This window comes from Thermobia domestica, chromosome 5 (genome assembly GCF_964235325.1).
Source record: "Thermobia domestica chromosome 5, izTheDome1.hap1.1, whole genome shotgun sequence".
NCBI classification, from domain to species: Eukaryota; Metazoa; Arthropoda; class Insecta; order Zygentoma; family Lepismatidae; genus Thermobia; species Thermobia domestica.
Window position 1 is genome coordinate 39,672 of NC_137458.1, and position 20,947 is coordinate 60,618.

A 20,947-nucleotide genomic window follows, 5' to 3' on the forward strand; every position below is an offset into this window, starting at 1 on the left:
ACTACGGAACTATCATCCCTTGTGAGTCAATTGCGAGTGGCTCACAGAAGGCTATCTTGCAGTTTTGTTATGGAATGGCTTCAATTAGCGTGACTGTGTTTTACTTGGCATCTACGCAACTTGAGTGATATATATAGTCTGATGCTCTGGGGTTACGTGTAGAATTGCTGTATAATAAAATAGGAAATGTTGCATTCAACGGGGAGGATTTTATCCAGGTATTCACGGCTGTGTAAAAGTGTAGACGTTGATGTTTAAGTAAAATTGATTGTGTTAATCTGTACATGCCTGAGCAATGGCTGATTACGCTTCAACGAGCTGGCAGATACGCTCCTCATATATGGAGAGACAAGAAAAAATAGCCCAGAGGCGAGACGTTTATATCGTGACCATATATATATTCACATTTGTATGGGCACCCCCTTGATAAACTTATCCACCATCCTTGTTATTATCCCAGTACGGGCCTGACTACAATGAGTCTCCTGTTTTCAACGAGGCATATGACCAAAATTAATGTTTTAACTTCGTTTTAGAACTTAAGTTTGTAAGACTTTCAAATGCACTTCGTTTGCTTCGAGTTTAGTGCAAAACGTCATTTTAACTACAAATATAGTTATGTTTTAGTTAGAATCATATACAAACACGTATCTTGCGCTAGCCAAATGTCGAGACGCCAGTAGAACTTACTTTTTTATCAGCATGTATTTTGCGTAATATTTTTATAAGGTTACAAATATATGCCTACACCTTTATGACGTATAACGTAATAAAGCATGGGATTATCGTTCATGTATAATAAACAAAACTGTTGCAAAGTAGTACTACTTTATACAAAATGCAGAGGTATATTAGATTCACTGATTTATGTATTCATTATATACACTGGCGCGCATTATATACATGTTGGAATAGCAACTTGAAGAAACACATAGTGGCAGGTCGAGCTATTGTAAACTATACACAGCGGTACCCGATTCAAATGAATGAAAACGGAGAGTAAAATAACCGATGAGTGAGAGTACGCTACTAAATATTGTGTTGTTAATTTGTCACCAGCTAAAGTACCGAGAAACCGGTTTATTCCCTTTGAAATATTTTCATCTACTTCGCTGTTACATTCAGATAAAATCCAAATTAAGTAATTTAATATCTGTGTGACTGGTTTAAATTCTCGTCGTAGATTTCTTAAATACGTTTAAGAAATACTATTGAAATGAGGTAACATAGTAGATATTATCATAAAGTAAGTCATACTTGATTTATATTTTTTCCATCATGGTATCAATTATCGCATTAATATATGTAAGTTTGTCATCGCAACAGAGCGTCAGCAGATTTCCAGAAAATAATATTTTAGGTAAACAACGGTTTTCTCTAGCAGCTAAATTTAGTTTTACTAGAATTTTTGTCATTTTTCGTTGAATTGGTTGTTACATAATAGTGAATAGTATTATTTTATTCTTTTCAGAATTTTCGTTACCTCTGAAACAGTGAGTGTTAAACGTCTCAAGTCTCCAACAAACAATTTACCTAAATGGCTTTTGATTCTTCGATTAAAATTAAAATTGAAATAGAAAATGAGTCTGTTGAAGATTACAATGATGAACTGTCTAATAGTAATTCTACTGAAATGCAATATATGGATCCTCTCTCTTTATGTTCTGTGTCATATATGGAATGTAAGGAACAAGGAGAAAATCGAACGGGAAGAAATAATGACAATAAACTCTCCATGTTAATAGACACATCGGTGCCTGATTTTACAGTCTCTTTAAAAGGTGATGTGCACGACGCAACAGCAGGATCAACCAGTCACGTGTCTAGCTTTATTGAGGATCAGTCCGAAGAGAACGTTGAAGAAAGTGCTTTTCAAGAAATTGATAGCACTCCTCAGGAAGTCGGGTACGTTTATTTATGCATTACTTGAAATTCGTACTTTAATTTTTACTTAAATTGAACTACGGTATAAATATGGTTGAATAAATAAAAGAAGGATACAACTTAATGCTTATATTTGTGATGTTCTACAGCGTACTAATGATGATTCGTTTTATCTGCATTCAAACGCTGTCTCATAAATTGATTAGCGAAAAATTTTACAATGAATTGACATTAAAATGACCCGGAATCTGCTAATATATTTCCAATAGCAAGAGAACTAATTTCACCGTAGATTTCAAACTAAGATTGTATGACGGAGTAATATTCACAAAATGATACACAGTCTATTAAAATGTTTTGAATAAATTGTAATGTAAATTAATAATTTAATGGCGTTTGTTTATTTCAATGAATGCAAAGTAATACTACTTTTATTACACATTGGTCGTATTTGATTCGTCCTCAGTATCAATTATAACCATGGTATCCATTATTTCACAATTATTATGATCCTTGCGTAACAAGTGGGGCCGCGGTGGCTCAGTGGTATAGCGTTCACTTGTGGTGCTTGGGATCCTGGGTTCGATCCTGGCCCCCGCCAGGTGAACTTTGTGGTGGACAAACACCGTGTGCGTGGGTTTTGTGGGGTTCTCCCGTTTCCTCCCACTTTCTTCGTTCCACCATTTCATTCATTACTCATCATTGCCGCCTCCTTTAGCCTAACCGGCATATCTATGGGACGTAAAACTCAAAAGATTTCATTTCCATTTTTTCCTTTCGTAATAAATGTAAATTAAAATAAAATACTGTTTATGATAATAAACATTAGGCATAATGATATTTGCAATTAATTTCTGTAAGTTTCAAAAATTGTGGTTAAAATGAATATTTTACTAAATATAAGTTCTATTTTAGTGAATGATATGTTTAAAACATTATAACAATATCAAGATTCTTGTCCCTGTGAGGGCATAGCCAGATATAACAGCAGTTATGGGTTTGATTCTTGTATGTTCCTGTTCGGGAAGACAAATATGACAATAGATATGAAAGTATCAGGGTCCGTATTCGTGTGGGTTACTGTTTAAGAAAACAGATTTGATGGTACTGGGTTTGATTCCTGAACGTCCTTGTACTGATTTATGAGAGGAAACAGACTCTTGGACTGGAGGATATCAACCCACAAGTACATATGTTAACCAACTAAGAACAAAATAGTGAAATTGGGATTTGAACCATGGTTATTGGGATTAGATCAACACCGTGTTCGTGGTATATCCCTGTGTCCACCTCAACAGAATCAGTTCATTGTTCCCAACAGTGGTTACCCAGTTTTATGGTCAGAAGTTTAAGGGACATTGGGTGTAATATACCTTTACCCACTCCTTATATTTTTCAACTGAAAACAATCTCATGGCACTGCAGAAGCTGTAAACATAATAAAATATATGCATGTACAATACTTAGCCTATAACATAAAATATTGCATAACATGCACAATTCTACACTCTCATTGTGATATTACTTGGTATGATAACACCCGCAGAATATATATATATATATATATATATATATATATATATATATATATATATATATATATATATATATATATATATATATATATATATATTAAGCCTTTTAATTATCACAAACACTTCACACTTTAATAACACAAAAATATTTTTTAAAGTGTAGCAATTTGGCTCCGTTTTGTATTAACGACCGAGTACGGGTATACCCGCGCGCGTAATTACGGTAACGAAAGACGGATGACCGAAAAGCGTAAGCACTCTCCACAGTAAGAAAACTTATCCATTCGAGGTAAGAAATTTATGCTTCATTGCCTTAACTGCTTTTTTCCGCACGTTGTTGTTTTGCCATTCATTAGGGAAATACACCTTCAATGAGGGATAATTCTTTTTTTACTTATCCTACTCCTTCTCCTAGATTAGGTGGGCAAAAAATCCAAATGCGAATATAAGAAATATATTTTGAGGGACGTGTTGAACCCCATAGATTTGTAACAATCCAGCATGTATTCTGTCAGTTCTCTGTAGTCTTTACACATGGCATTACCTCAGAAATTATTGCACACATCTTTGAAGGCAAGCCAAGCTTCCTTCTGAGTATTTGTCAGCAACTCTTCAAAGATATTGTCTTTTATCAGCTCACGAATCTCAGGCTAATGGAAATAACTTCTTTAATTTTTGCTGCATTAGTCGCCGGGAATTTGGACATTAGAAATTGAAAACCTCTGCCATTGCTTTCACAAATTCTTCATGCAGTCCAATTTCAGATGTAACGGCAGTAACATTACACTGTATTTGTCAACATTGGGTTCATGCGCCACATTTTTCCCATCAGGATTGAAGCTTTCTCTATCAGGACAATGTTTGACTATGTAATGGTCTTTCCTTGCTATGTTGTCCCAAAGACACAAAAAATAACAATATTTTCTGTAAACAGTCTGCAGCCCCAGCATGAGCACCAGAACTTCGAGGTGACCACAGACGGTACATTTGTAATTCTAATGGCCACTGCAGTTTAGAAGTAGTATTATGTTGTGTTTCTTTTTAAGTGAACGGAATAGGCCACTGGTATAGATGTTTCTCGTTCTTCGTCGTCTCGTCTTTGAGACTAGTTTTTGAGGTCTGGATTGTGAATTAATCCAAATTCTGCAAATAGTCCATTTGAAGGGTAAGGGGAAAGATCCATCTTAATATTGTCTTCCCATCTGCGCCAAGTTCTTCCTAATGGTAGTTTTCCGGTTGGTCTTCCCGTTTCGCCTCAGGATCTTGTTCTCAAATACTTGTTCTCAAATACTCAGTCTATGTTCTTCCCTCAGAGTAAGCGACCATGTTTCGCAACCATACACAACAGCCATGATTACCGTTTTATATATTTTAAGCTTCAAATTCTTCGACAGAATTCGCAACGACAAGAGATTTTGAACTAAATAATAACACGAATTCCCTGTTTTTTAATCGATATTTAATTTCTTCGTGAATATGATTTTCGTCTGTTAATATTGATCCTAGATATTTCAAATCCACTTCATCAAAAGTATTATTTAATATTTTAACGCATCCATAATTTGCCGTATTAGGTCTCGACGCACTTTGCATGTATTTAGTTTCATCTGCATTTACTTCTAAACCCAAGTCACTGCAAACTTTTAATTGGACCTCTGCATTTCTTTCTATTGTTCTCCTATCATCCCCTATTAAATTTACGTCATCAGCATACGCCATGACCTGGTTAACACCGTTCAACTCTAGGCCCTGGTTGCTATCTCTGATTTTCCTTATAGCGTATTCCAGGACAAAGTCGAATAATAATGGCGACAACGCATTTCCGTGTTTCAGGGCATTCTCGACGCGGAAGCTCGTGGAAAAAAATTTTCCTACCCGGACTTTACTTTGTGGTTCATTTAAACAAACCTTAACTAATCTAATTAGCTTTTTCGGTATTCCAAATTCTGTAAGGACGTTGTACAGCGGGGGACACTTCTAAATGGTACACCTTAGCCGTAAATCTCCATATGGCTGTACCATTTAGAAGTGTCCCCCGCTGTACAATGTTTCTCTCCTAACCGAGTCGTATGCCTTTCTAAAATCAGTAAATAGTTGATGTACCGGGGTATTGTATTCCCACTTCTTTTCGAGTATTTGGCGAATGGTAAATATTTGGTCGATGGTTGATCGATTTTGTCTAAATCCGCACTGATAATCTCGAATAATTTCATCTGCGTATGGGGTCAATCTTGCTAATAGAATGTTTGTCAGGAGTTTATAGGATGTTGACAGAAGAGAAATGCCTCGATAATTATTACAGTCAATTGTGTCGCCTTTCTTGTGAATTGGAACAATGATTGATTCTTTCCACTCTTGTGGCGATTCTTCCTTGTTCCAGATAAGGAGAATGAGTTTGTGTATCTTGTTCCACAATTTTTCGCCTCCAGCTAAAATTAACTGCCGGAATTTCGTCTACATCCGGAGATTTGTGTTTCTTTAATTTCTTTATAGCGTTTTCTACTTCTATTTGGTTGGATTCTGGAATATACCGTTCTGCGGTTTGTATCTGCCTTTCCCCACGCATATGAGTTTTTGGTAGCGTGTTAAGCAAATCGTCAAAGTAATCTTTCCATCTATCTAAGATGCTATCATTTCTACATTCAATAATATAATTTATAACTTTTGTTATTAAACGCAGATTACATTGCTTACTATCCTTGAACTTTGAATAAGAGTTGGATACATTTCCCTGTCTTCCCACGCTTGCCGGGTAACTGAGGTAAACACACTACTAGCGCCCTCAGCCGAAACAACACTATCCTGGTCAGGGTATACTTTTGATCAAAACTCGAAAAACTATCGCGGTAATCTAGATCTACCGCGAAAAAAGAATAAGTTTTCGAATTTGGAACTTATCTTTTATCCCTGTTACTGTAGCTTCCATGTATGAACCCGAAATTTACGTTTATTGATGATTTGTGGTGAAAAACGGAAATGGTAATTACAACCTGTACTCTTTCACCCAGATATTGTCTATTTTATTTCAGTCTGACTTCTGTGAACACGCACTGCAACTCCTTTCTATCCTAAAGCTTTAAGGTATTTATTATAATGATATTTTAGGTATTAATCTAGATTTCTAGATTTTATTTAATTTGTACCAACGAAAGTTGGCATATTGTCTAGCTCAGTTGCACAATTTCCATTCATGCACAAAAAGTTCAAAAATCATTGCATTACATACAAATCTGCTATGTACAAGAATTAACGCGATATAATATATAATCATTTGCAACTACCTCGTACCTCGTTCTCACCTATAAAAAAATAGACATCAATCTCACTCTAGATATAATCATAACTCATATATATATATCCTCATAATTGAGTTAGAAGTCGAGTTAGATTCCCGTTGAAACTCTAAATCAGACGAAATTTCAGTTACATTTGATATTGTTTTTATGGTTTAGAGTTTAGTGCCTCTGTCAACATCGAGACTATACGGAACGTGAATCAGAAACTTAAAGTGGAATTAAAACTATGTGAGATCCCACTACAAATATGATCTGATATGGTATATAGTGCCCAACTGGTTTTACAGGATGATGAATATAGTATATTAGGAATATACACGTACCATATGACTCACCTTAAATTCACGCTTATCTGATTCGTGACGTGAGTATGAAATACACAGCCGCTAAGGTTGGTATACCTAATGAATTATATTTTATATATTGTAGTACTTAAATCGAAATTTTGCCTGGATAACGAGTAAGTAATCATGTAATTGTGTTTAATCCTAATCGACTGAGAAGGATGATAAAATATTTGAGTGGATAACTTATTAAGAATATTATTATTATACAAGGGTCTTCTGCTTACAGTATTTCCATCAGCTGAGATAACCACTGTACTTCGCGAGAAATGATATGACAATTTTCGTATTCCAGATCTGTTATTTATTATGTGTACTTCAATACAGATGAATAAATGAACAAACGAACACAACTAATATTTGAGAAAAATTCGTTAGTCAAATTATAGCGGTTGTATTACAAATATGTATGTAATAAATGAGCACTTGCTTATATTCTTAATAGTGGAGTCTTTATTTATGCACTTAATAACATGTAGTATGATAAACATTTGCTCTATACAACCGTTTAGGTATATCATTGTATTAACACCCTGAAATATAATGTATATGAATATTTTGTTACTGATGACTCGCTTCTCACAATGGATGACTTTATAATTCTCCGATTTCTTCCAATATACTTATGGCTGTAATACTTTGCACGTGTGAATTGATAGATAGATATGAGTAAATATAGACTTATATACTTTCACATTCACAACAATATTATAAATACAATAAAGCATGAGATGTCTATTATTTATTCCTCACTCTCACTAACTGATGTCTTTTAGTATCTGGATTTTCCTGATTTTACTATGGCAGCATGCCCTTATACTGTAGAATAAGTGGTATACATACATGTATCTCGAAATATCTGATCAAGACATTTTGTATTTCGCAAACAAGCACTAAATTCACGAAGTTCACTACCACTTGCTCCCTATATAACAATTACTTTATATCTCATCAACGGATGATGGATGTTTCATTAGATTCTTCACAACTCCGTTCTTATTACGTTCCCACTCATGTTCCTCCTTGTTCCCCGTCAACATTGAAATGTCTCAAGGATAAGAAATTGTTTTTGATAGGGTCGGAACTTACATCTCTGCTAATTGTCTGTCTTCCTGATTTGGGTACGATTGTCATCCTTTTTGACTGGCGATAATGTACTATATAGACAGTGCAGTATTACCTCGAAACTTCCTTCTAATTTTTAAAGTAAAAAAAAAACAGTCCGCTGTAATTTTTACCACATAGGTATTGTTTTTCATACTTTGTAATATCATTCTGTTTGTACGTTGCCCACCTAACATAAGGATATGTTTTTCAATTGGCAGAATGCCAAGCTATTTCATATTTCAACTTTACGTATTAATCGAGAAACTGAAATATCGTTTTTACGACTGAGTATTACAACCTAACGAGGTTACTGAATCACATAAAAGGTTCAGTATCTAAACAAGTTATGTCAATCGGACGTTGTAAACCAATCCAAAAAAGCGTAAGGAAATGTATATACAATTTAAAATTTGATATTTTCACAAATTTCATTATATAATTAAGATTTTGATAGACAACTACCTACTAGATATTTTTCAAAAAATTTTGAGTATTTGCTGCAATTTAATAATATCTAAAACTAAACCTAAAATGTGATAAACATGTTAATGATTTGAATACTACTTAAAAAGCCGCTTTAATGGGAAACTGTAATTTAGCTTTCTTTGCTTCTGTAACATTACAATTGCTGTTTTAGAATGATCCATATATACGAGTAGAGTTGGTCTGTGATTGACTTCTTTGAACTAGTGATTCGTAACCGTCACGAATTTGGATTATATAAATAGTACTAAAAATACGTCTTATTTAGTATACGATTGCAAGTAATTTAAGATATTGAAAAGTACATTCATGATTTAGTTGACAGCGTAAAATAAATGGAAGCATTGAAAAAGGAGTTTGTAGTATGCTGTTCTGCATAATTTTGTTTTAATATTATGTAAACAATTTCTATAATTTAAGAATATAGGAAAATTAGTCGACTGTCGTGATAATATTGAATGATACAGATTAGTTTTATATGTGAGCCCTTAAAGAATAAGTCGACACGTCATTTTTAAATCTAACAATTGAGAACAAGAATCTATACAACAAAATATTATTTTTCCGTAAATATCTAGAACACTTATTTTCAATCTTTCCACTTATTTTACTTTTTTCCATTTAAATCATCCACATATCTTCCAATAACAAAATTATGAATTTATTAAAGATATTTCTAATTCTACACTAAATATTTTCTGATATTAGTTATATAATCCAGATGTATGACTGTTAGGAATCACTAATCTAAACAAATCAGTCACAGACTATATAACGAGAACTCATATGCATAATACTAAAACAGATTTGACCTAAGCAACAATCAACACATTTTCGGAAGTCTATGCCTTTAAGCGATTGGTACAACCTTCACCAACGTTCATCGAATCTTTGGAATGGCTTCAAGTATCAATTTGCTGTAAACAACAATTATAAGCTTTACGAATATTGTAAACTATCCTGGATGGATATACTTGTATATGATACACATTTTTGCAAGTTCATATGTGTGATTGAATATCATGCATTCCTACGCAGGTGTCCGGAAAAAAGTCTTTTAAAAAGATAGCTAAACACCTTGTAACTTTGATCCTTTGTATTTGAAATATGAATATCATGCTTTCCTACGCAGGTGTCCAGAATAAAGTATTTTAAAAAGATAGCTGAACACCTTGTAACTTTGATCCTTTGTATTTGAAATACATAACATCATAACAATAGTATTCCACGCTAAGGTATTATGTATGTCAGTGGCACCGTCCATCTTAGATGTGATGCAACTCTTGTAGAGACTATGTAAATTTGTTACTCTAAAAATGCTTTAATAGTCGTTAATTCGTAACAGTAAATAATAAGTCTGATATGCTTTCGTAGTTGATTTAAAATGTAATTAATTTAAAGTGTTGCTATTCAAAAGATGTAGTGTTTTGTTTGGTTAGCAAACACATTTAACCTAGTGATTTTTTTTTTACCTTTTAAAAAGTTACAAAAGGGGTCACAGAATAACTACTATACCCTACATATAAATTGACTTACCAAAAAGAGTTTCAAAATAAATTCTATATTCTACATTTGTAGTTAATTCACTTCCATGGACCACTTATAATTCACTCTTCTAGAATTCAATAAGGAGTCACTCGGATGTTTTTTCTCGTTACAGATACTTTAAAACAAAGCCTTCGTATTTAATTGTTCCATTGTCCCTATTTCACCGCTCAATTTCTCGATATTCTCCAATTTTTTTTTCAGAGACCATGAATATATTATTCTCGTCAAAGGCAATAAGCTTATTTCACAAAATCAAACGTTTTCTCATCGAGTCAAGCAGCATCATAAGTGCCAGGAGTGTGGGAAAGGATTTATTCGTAGACCAGACTTGGAAAGGCACATGGTAATACATACCGATGAAAAACCTCACACATGTAAGGACTGTGGAAAGGGATTTAAAGATAAATCTAATTTAAGAAACCACAAATTGACACATACAGGGGAGAAACCTCACACGTGTCAGGTGTGTGGGAAGAGCTTTAGTCTGAAATTCCGTCTGACAAACCATATGTTAATACATACAGGTGAAAAGCCTCACACTTGTCAGGAATGTGGTAAGGGATTTACTGACAAATCAAATTTGGGAAGACACATGATGACACATACAAATGTAAAACCACATATTTGTCAGGAATGTGGAAAGGGATATAAAGATATTATAAGTTTCAAAAATCATATGTTAGCACATAGAGGGGAGAAGCCTCACACATGCCAGCAGTGCGGAAAAGGGTTTTGCCGAAGAACAGATTTCGACAGACACACGGTGACTCATACTGATGGAAATTCTTATGTTTGCCAAGAGTGCGGTGAAGGATTTAGCGATAAATCAATTTTGAGGAACCATATTTTAACACATTCGGGGGAAAAACCTTATGGCTGTCATCATTGTAAAAAGAGATTTAGCCTGAAATTGCGTCTAGCAAATCATATGGCTACACATAGAACTGTGAAATCTCACATGTGAACGTACTTGAGAGGCGCCTTATACATATCATAAATGATAGACGGATAGAAATCCGAGACAAGATTTCTATACACATATCTAGCAAGTTCAATTTTATGTGCAATTTGACTCAATTCAAAATTCGAGAGTCACATGTGTAATTGGGTGTAAAACGCAGGCTATCATTTCTTAAGGCAGGTACTCAGTTCCTTAACAGGTGTATCTGTACAGGAGTCATATACGAATTTTAAAAAAGTCAGAAAACTTGTCCTTTTTAGGTGCAGAAGTGATTTATACAGAAATCAGACTTCAAAACGAGCATGTCATTTCTCACATCTAACGAGTGTAAAGGAATATAATCAAATATGCTTGGAAAATTACGCAAGATAGACATGTATTTTCAACGAGTGGGAAAACGTTTTAGCCAAAGTGCGATAATAAAGACTATACATTATTATCTTTTGAAGTTTGCTTGCCATGTCAATCATTCCGTAAAACGAAATCACATTTACACTTCACAATGCACATAAATAATATTCCTAAATGTTAGAACAGAGGCACAATTTAAAGATCACGCAAAGTAATGTGACTTCATCTTTGGCTAAATGATAACGAGTAAATTAACGAGAAATCAAATACGAGTCAGCTTGCTGATTCAGACAGATTAGAAACGTACCAGTTTTCAGAAGTGTCGTAAAGCTTATTGTTAAAATTACATTTCGAAAAATCGTATGAATAGGAACAAACATAATTCATATGTCCAAAGAATATAACAAGAGGTAAGCGAAGATCGTATTTAGCGAGCTATGTTAACTTTTGAACTTCAACCAAATATATTGATTAACCACCATACACTTTCAAAATTTAGTGAAACGTGTATTTTTTATTTCAGAAAGTAAATCATACTTATAGGTACAAAAAATAAGATATTATGGTATCTAAATATAATTGGAGTTAAAACTCATTCAAAATTTATGTTCAGCGAAACCTTATTTAGGAAGTCCAAACTTTCTGAGTCAAAGACAAACGGCAATAAGCTGTTAAAAAAACAAAGATAATTCACAGAGGTGCTATTTAAAATTAGATTCTAGAGATTTGGATGGTGCAACTAATGGGAGTAATATGTCGTATTGCCTCCCAATTTCTGATCTTTCAGGTGAACGCTCACGTAACTACTGGGTACATTCATTACATATCTGATGTCCATTTTCTTTTATCATGACGGTTCCATTTGTCTTCTGTATTCTAAATAAGCTAGACCTACAATGGATGAAGTGTATGCACAGTTTAGTTTTTTTCAATACAATATCGTGATATATATATTAAATGGAAAGAATTAGTTTACTGTTTCCAAAGCAATCTAGTTTATAATCAGATATTAACATTTGTTGCTTTCAATCATGACAAATTTATATCACAACAGAAAGAAACATGCTCTGCGTTCCTTAAATTTCCGGTTTTTTATGTGAAATAGCAGACAAATTGACTTTAAATATTTGAAAAAGTTAGTCTTCTTTTTAAGTGATTTTCCTTACTCAATTGTTCTTAATTACCTCGATAAATAGGCTTTCATTTGAATTAATTTTCCCTGAAGAATCAAGGACACTATCTACCGTACAAGTTCAACCAAGCTCATTTTATGTTACCAAACTACAAATGCGTAGCGTGGATCGTGGTGCCTCACTGGTAGAACGTTCATATATGGTAAGTGAAATCCCTGGTCCATTTCCCGCTCGCGCCAAGTGAACTTTGCGGTGGACAAAAAACGTACGTGGGTTTCTCGGAGTTGTTCCGTTTCGTTCCACCATTTCATTCATTTCTCACCAGCACCGTCTCCTTGAGTCTACTCGGAATATGCGTGAGATGTAAAACTGGAAGATTTCATTTCAACTACGAAGTGGTGGACACTGAAGCAGGCTTTTGATTCCTCAGGTATTAGCAATAATTTTTTGGGTTATATTTCAAATACAAAAGATACAGCTTACTCATCCGTTTAAAATGAAACTAGGCGTAATTGTAACTTAGCATGCTACAAAAGAGTATGAAATATTATGTTTTGTAGACTTCTAGATGCCAAGCTAACATTAGCCAAATTTCAAATCATGTTTTTGAAAAGAAATCACCATTCACGTATATCACCAGATTAAAATCAAACTTCATATTTGGGTAGCCTTCCCCTTGCTGCAGAATCATGTAAAGTTCTATTTATCCGGTTTTTAGCTCCTGACTTATAAAATATCAACTTCCAAATTTGTTCATTAGCCACAATAAAGTAACATCGTAATACTTTGTATTTCTCTGCACAAAAATAAAAAACGAACAACCATTTTCTTACACCTACGAACAATTCACTTGTTCATAAATTGTTTGAATAAAACCGTCGGTATGATTAGTATATTGATAAAATATTTCCTAATATTTATTACTTTATCAGTAGTATTTTATTCACTTTACTAGTTTCATTTACATTCCTGTTTCTCAGACATAACAAAAATATGTGCTTTGGCAATTCCTAAATTTTACCACCTATATTTAATTCATTCGACACTGTTTTATTAATTTATTCGCTATTTCATTTAATGCAGATTAAGATTCACGAATATTTATAGAATTAAGGGCATCTGTTCTTCAGAACTTTCTCTCTTAACCTTACATAAATAATTAAATCCATCTTCCTGTGAAATTAATACAGGGTGTCCAATATACAATGCAACCCGGAGTTTGGGATAGTAGAACTTTTGAACCTGAAGTGATACACGAATAATGGTTATAGCAAACTAAAGCCTTGTTCATTCATATATTTTTAAACTAAAAAGCAACGATTCAAGTACACTAGGAACCACACAGTGTTGACAGATGTTACCGAAGATGTAAATCAATTTTTTTTTGCAAACCATGTAAATTGACTCATAATCCATACGTATGGATGTTCTGTTAATTTTCAGTTTGTTTAATTGGAGTAGCTTGAAAACTATGGAGCAGAAAAAATAATTCTTCGTTTCCACCGATAACTAATTAGATGAGGCCTCTATAAGGGGGAAGTAGGGAAATCGTCATTTTCATAAATTAACACTGTGAATTGGCAACTTTTCCGATGTTTCAGTGGATTGAAAGCTGTGTTAAGGATCCTATTACATTATGCAATTCCTGAAAACAATGAAAAACATACTTTGAAATTATGATGATTAAATTTTTACTTACATGCACCCGGCAACACTGCTATTCATTTCTATGAGGCTATTTAAAGCAAGAGGTATGTATACAACAACAATTACCGAACTACTTAAGACCTGGAAACAAACATTAGCAGTACCATTGACAACATAACCACGTCTAATCTTCGTAAAGTTGCTGCCAACCTGGTGAAACGTGTGAACCAGTGTTTGAATCAAAACAAGGGACACTCCTAGCATCCGCTGTAGAGCTGGTAACTCATTTCTGAAAATAGCAGTGTCGCTGGGTGCATGTAAGTAAATTTTATCATGCTAATTGTTGTATAAAATCACATAGGTCAGAGCATTAAAATTTTCGCATTTCTAAATATAAATTAATAGTTTCCTACACCGTGAAAAATTCCTCCGGAATTTAATGTCCTGCAGAATCCTCTTTAATATGTACTCTCTTATTGTAACTGTAAAACCTAATACTGTGACTGACTATTTATTCTTAATTAGTGTCCCAAAGCTACAAAAGCTACTCGGAAATTAACTGAATTAGATGAAATTTAAGCATCAAACTAGCAAATACAATACAAATTCATACGTATTTAGTGAACAAGAAAGAAAACATGATGTCCAAATACAAGGTAAGATGTATTTGGGAATAGAAATAAAGGAGGGAAATGAGACAGAAGTAATTGTGAATAGTCATTCCATTCATTTCTACGAACATATTGATTATAGTTACACCAGCAGTGCCACCATAAAACTCACATATACCGGTACGTTTAAGTAACCTAACAATTGAATCAAAAAAATATAAAATATTGAGCAATGATATTCACCTTTATATTGGATCATTTATAATGGGTGCGAAAGTTTTAGCCAACTTATTGGACCAAATTAGCGTCAAGGAAAAGTTTGATACAATATTTGATTGAAAGTATGATGATGTATAATAGGCTTAAGACCTTTTTTATTGTAAAGATAGTATAGCAAACAACGACGGTAATGAAAAATAAATATATATATATATATATATATATATATATATATATATATATATATATATATATATATATTGAGCTCGAATACCAAATTTCTATCCTTAATGTTCAAAAAAGTGTTTTTGGTCCAATTAAAGTTCGTGTTTTCACTGCGCTTAATACAAATCACGTACTTGGAAGAACATGTTAACCTCAAACTCATACAAAGCTTCGCTACCGAATGAAACAATTTCAGTATTAATCTTTCCAAAACAAGAAGCTTAATAGTAATTTAGGAAATATATAATCTTAAAGATAACACAAATTAATATATAAAGACGTATGTATAGAAATATGTATCAAACTGGCAATTTGTTACGATAACATGGCTACAGAAAAGCAACATTTTCACAAGTAATTTTGAACCGTAATTACTTCTCTAGAGCCTGTCTATCTCAGGTGTGCCCTCGGAAAATATGCTAACCATAATTCGGCCCCACCCTCTTACGGAAGAAACCCTCCCTCTGCTTAGGGGAAAGAAGTGAATGGCCTCAGCTGTGTTGCCTGTTTGTAATTCAGTCGTTTGGTCTTGAGTGAAGATCGTAGGCTACTTAGAATGATTAACAAGACAGAGCACCGCCAAGTCCATGGAATAATTCATCGTGGCAACGCTGCCGCATGAAACAATTGCAAGATCTCGGCCGCAGCAACTTGTCCCTCCTCTTTCGAGAGAGGTACAAGAAAACACACATCGACAGTAGCGCCAGAAGGGCACGGTTCAAATAGAAATGCACTAACAATTTGCACAATGATTTTCTATTAATGGATAGTCCAAACTTGTACTCTACATTCTAAATATAGCTTTGTTTCGTCCCAATTTGGAGAAACAATTTTGATGGCCAATCATGTTAAAAGGAAGTTTTGCCTCCTTTTTGAACGAGTTCACTGACAACAATGACAGACTAGTGCTGCCAACAGCTGGCGAAAAATTTTAGTTTACAGGAACGACACTAGAGGCGCTAAAGAAGAAAGAATGAGCGTGGGTCCTCATTCCAGATATATTCTTCAAAGTAAGATAAAGTTTGCAGCTAGTAATACAAAATACCTCCATTTATGTGCCGATTACCTTAGGCTAGTTTTAGAAGGAAGCATTTCTCGTAGCAGATGCGCTGCCAAAAAATTCATATAATATTCTATGGCACAAAAGTATATGGTGCTTTTAAACGGTAGCATTGCGATAAGCATCTGTCGTGGTGTAGCAAACAAATCACTGGAAAAGAGCGCAATTATAGCTCCTAAATTAAGCGCGAGGTAGCTAAAGCTATAGTAATTGTAACAACACTTCTCGCCGATCATATTAAAAACGAAAATCACAAAGAAATATGTAGACAAACAGAATCCCTACTCCAACTCATTTTTCTTTACTACAATTCAATTTCCCACAAAACTAAGAGCATGGATATTTGGCACAAAATCTTTCGCTTCTTTTTAACACAACACGGCGCTGCAATCGGACCACAAATGCTGGGGAAAATGCTACGAAATAGAGCAGGTTCTACCGACAAGAAATGCCATAGGATATGCCATGGCACAGTGGCGGCTAATGTTAGTGTTGCAGCGTTGCGCAACGACCAAAGTATTTCAGGAAAAAATATTATTAGCAATAGTAGTAAAGAAGAGAAAAAATACTTTCTAATACTCCCATATATACTTTAAATAGCATGTTTTTTTTTTACTTCTATAACTGTCTGTTTCGTTAATCCGTTTTAAAAAGCGAAAAATACTCCGTCACAGAGTCTCTAATTTATATTGTGGTGCAGCGAGCATACAACGACCAGATTCCTTCAGCGCGGAAATTGGAGCGAATGTTAAGTCTCCTTTCCCCTATCTCAGAAGTTAAAGGGACTGGTCGTTGCAGTGCTTCTGCAACACAGCACGGTTTCCAGTGAATGAGAAGGTTTTTTGCGCTAAATAAGCTTTCTGAATTTTATTTCACTAGCAATTAACAAATGGAATTTGTTTTTATGCATTCACATTTTTAAATTACGGCACCTATACTGAAGCAAATCAATATAATGATAATTAAAAAAAGTAATAGCATAATTATAAAATAAGAAAGAAAATATGTAGTAGAGCAGAAATCAAATGAAAGTAGATCCGCATTTACAAGTTAATTCTTAGCTTATATAGATAATGAATGTTTCCTGTACAGTAATTTGTAAACCAAATATTAATAAGTCAATATGCAGAATCCCCCTCCCCTCTGTGGATAGTATTTTGGTATATACATATCTTTTATAAAATAAATATATTTTATACTCTTGATAAAACTGTATGGTGGGGAACGCCACATTGAAAATTTGGGAATAGTTAACAATGCTCAGAGGCGTAGCCACGAGGGGGGTCCAACGGGTCCGGACCTCCCAAAAATTTCGAAACTTGGCTAACATTTGTAGACTTGTCTAACGAACTATACTTGTTTAACAGAGAAATGATTGATGTACGCTAAATGTTTTATTTTAAGCCTCATCACGTACTCTTTCTTATAGAAATATTGAACGTACAAGAACAAGTATTGAAATATTGCCTTCGGGAATCATGTTATATCGGCCTATAGAACTATAAAACTACGTGGTCTAATTCTATATTTCTGAAATATAATCTGCCCTTACGATGTCTTATAAGGCTTTCATCTTCCCGATCATTGAATATTGTTCACCTGTATGGAATATGGCAGTACCTACTAATCTATCTCACATTAACTTGGTCGTAAACATATTTCCAGCCATAGTTATGTTTAGACCTGTGTTACGTGATCACTCGAAACAGGAATTAATGTCTTTAATGAAACTATGTACGCCTGACAAACGATGCTGCGCTGCTGATTTAATTTATCTATACAAGATTATCAATGGTGAAATTAATTCTGAGTTATTACTGTTACAGATTAAATTTCGGTTCATCGTTCGAATCATCGTTCATTTTCACAAGAATCTTATTTACTCTTTGGTATACTGTATTTGTTCGCTTCACTATAATCACTTATATCAAAAAGTAATATCTTTACAAAAGTCTTCCGTTTGTATATGACAGATAAAACTGTCGTTTTTCTGTATAACATATTTCTATGTTGTCTTTATATTTCACTTTCATATATTTAAGAAAGGATATTGCTGTGCTTCGTCTACCTTTGTTTTTAAACAAATTTCACCACAAGTGCAAATTAAATGGCACGCGTTTCCTACATTTTTTTTTTCAATTTCTTCTATACCAGTCTCCCTACAATTCTCACATTCGAGTTTTGAAAAGGTATTTATTACAGTTTTATGTATGATTATATGCATGTCTTCTTAAACTTTTATGTATACAAAATTTCCCTCAAGTTCTTGTTACAAATTCTTCCTCCAAAACCTAAAGTTCATTTTATTATTTGCTTCACAGGACTGTCTTCTAACTAAATACACTTCCTTTTTTTCTATATAATTAAACGGGAGTGGAAAATAATATTATATCTACCAATTTTGTAGTTACAGAATTATTAAGCAATGTTTCTAAGACGAAAAACGATAGATTAAATTTATGGTTATCGCAAGAAAATGGTAAAAATCATAATCTATTCAACGATATAGGAAATTTGAAGTTTACAGAAGAAAAATTAAGAGTCAGAACTTTACAAAAATGACAACCTATTTGCAGTTATATTGTGATTGTCAGAACGACAGATTTTTACACTGTTCTAGTAAACCAAATGGTAATTGTTTATTAAAGAAAGAAATGGGAAGATCTTTTAATAGATTTCTTGGTCCTGTCTTTTCTAATTGGGTTCTAGCGAAATACCGAGTTAGAGCAAAATTACCCTTTAGGTTCCAAATCTAAGCAAGTGGCTGGTGTAAACCAAATATTTCAAACATAGAAAAGAAATAGACCCAAAAGTAATCGATTTCTGCAGTTGTTCCATATAAAATAGAATTATCTGAAATTCCGATTATTTCATTGTTAGAGAAACTTCCTCTTGTATTGAGTAAGTTGGAGAAAGAACATTACTTTTCATTAGACTTTGATATTACTCAACGTTTTTGCTGAAATTTTTCAGAAAAGAGATGTGCCCGAATATTTAACAGCATTTTTTGTTTCGACGGGTCCGTGCCTATGTGCGAGATCTAGAAGATAAATGTTTAAAAACTGTGAAATTAATAGAAATAATGCTAGTATTAAAAGGATTGTCTTCGCTAATGTACTGGAAATCTTCCTTTAAATTTTGCAATCAATTTATTTGCCACATTCCTTGTCCAGCTGTTTTGAAGCACCTCTATCTCACATCCTGGATTTTCTTTTCTGATCCTGGTACAATCTTAACGAGCTATTTGCTTTTAATTTGGCTAAACACAACGGAATAAGAAAATTGGAAGCTCAACGTACAAATATTACAATATCAGTAATCTCGTGCTAGATCCTTTCATGCGAAGAAATATTGTCCTAGATGGTCAAAGAAAAGTAAATGATATTCGTAAGAGATACAGCGGACCAATTTCTAAAATGTGGATTCATTAGTGTGATTCTTTACAAAATAGTTGCTGTATTCTTAACCCTTTCTGGACCTACTGGCCAAAGTGACACATACAGGGCTCTTTCTTAATGCTCTGCTATGGGGACACTAATTAAGATATCGGGATTATTTTTCGGTGCTAAATATGGTTGGACCATGCTTTAACGTGGTGTTATTTTTTCTGAGTTTCGAAATTCCTTCTCAATTTGAGCCCAAATTAAAAAAATCGTGTGAAATTTCGAATTTTCTGTTTTTAGATTTTTCAGTATAACTTCCTTTGTTTTAGAGAGATCTGACAAGGGAACATTCCAATTTGGTGAATTCGATTGCTGAAAATAATTGGTTTTACTGGATTCAGCACCAAAAGACACACAGAAAAAGAGTGTGTTTAGTTACAGAAGACAGTATATAAAGTGTTAGATAAGTGAGGGCAAAGTTCGAAGGTAGAACATAGAAAATGTCTAGAAATGCTATGTTAATTTTGAAACGAGTAGAGTGATTGAGGTCAAATGTTGGACATGAGGAATATATGTAGAGCTCCACCAAATAGGTGTAATGTGAATCATGGGGACATCTGAAAAGCCACCATATTGGAATTAGCGCAAGAAGAATATATGTGAAAAGAGTCTTCTGACATACGGCTCTTGATGCACACTGTCTATTAAAATCAATACTGGCTAATACAGTTCGAGACCTCTGTTTAATTGCAACTGTTATGAAACTTAAGAATGATTGTGTGGTTGATACAAAAATGGAGACAACGGTGAGCCATTACAGCTGTCTCTGATATTGAAATTGAAGCAGTACTCAACAGGTATCATTAATGCGCCAGGTACTGATTGGAAATATCCAGTTCTGTAGAAAACATATCTGATCATAGCTTGGAACCTTGGTGCTGTAAACGGGAAGGGAGGGGGTGAGTGATTGTAAATTGATGAAGTTGTCCCGTTGTCATATTTTGAAGACAGATGACAGAAAACGGTGTCTGTTATATATATTACGAGATTCTTACACGGACGGAAGAAGACATTCAACGGTTGTATGAGTGACGTGCAACCATCAGGAATAAGTAATTGGGTAACTTCACTATTGACCGGTTTCTGCACCAACTTTTCAT

At 33.9% G+C, this 20,947-nt stretch overlaps 1 protein-coding gene across 6 annotated transcripts in view; it reads left to right on the forward strand.

Annotated features, from left to right (window-relative positions):
• LOC145685675 (uncharacterized) overlaps positions 1-20,947 on the forward strand; it is a 47,195-nt gene that overhangs the window by 19,567 nt on the left and 6,681 nt on the right. For 2 of the 6 annotated variants that reach the window (XM_081758072.1, XM_081758071.1), the window contains exon 2: positions 1,472-1,905. The exons of 1 other annotated variant lie outside the window; for it this stretch is intronic. In XM_081758072.1, coding sequence (XP_081614198.1) covers positions 1,538-1,905 — 368 coding nt within the window. In that variant the 5' untranslated portion in view covers positions 1,472-1,537. Of the gene's footprint in view, positions 1-1,471; positions 1,906-6,448; positions 6,501-10,398; positions 12,194-20,947 lie in introns of those variants that run through there. 3 more of the 6 variants (XM_081758073.1, XM_081758076.1, XM_081758074.1) reach the window with 3 other exon arrangements.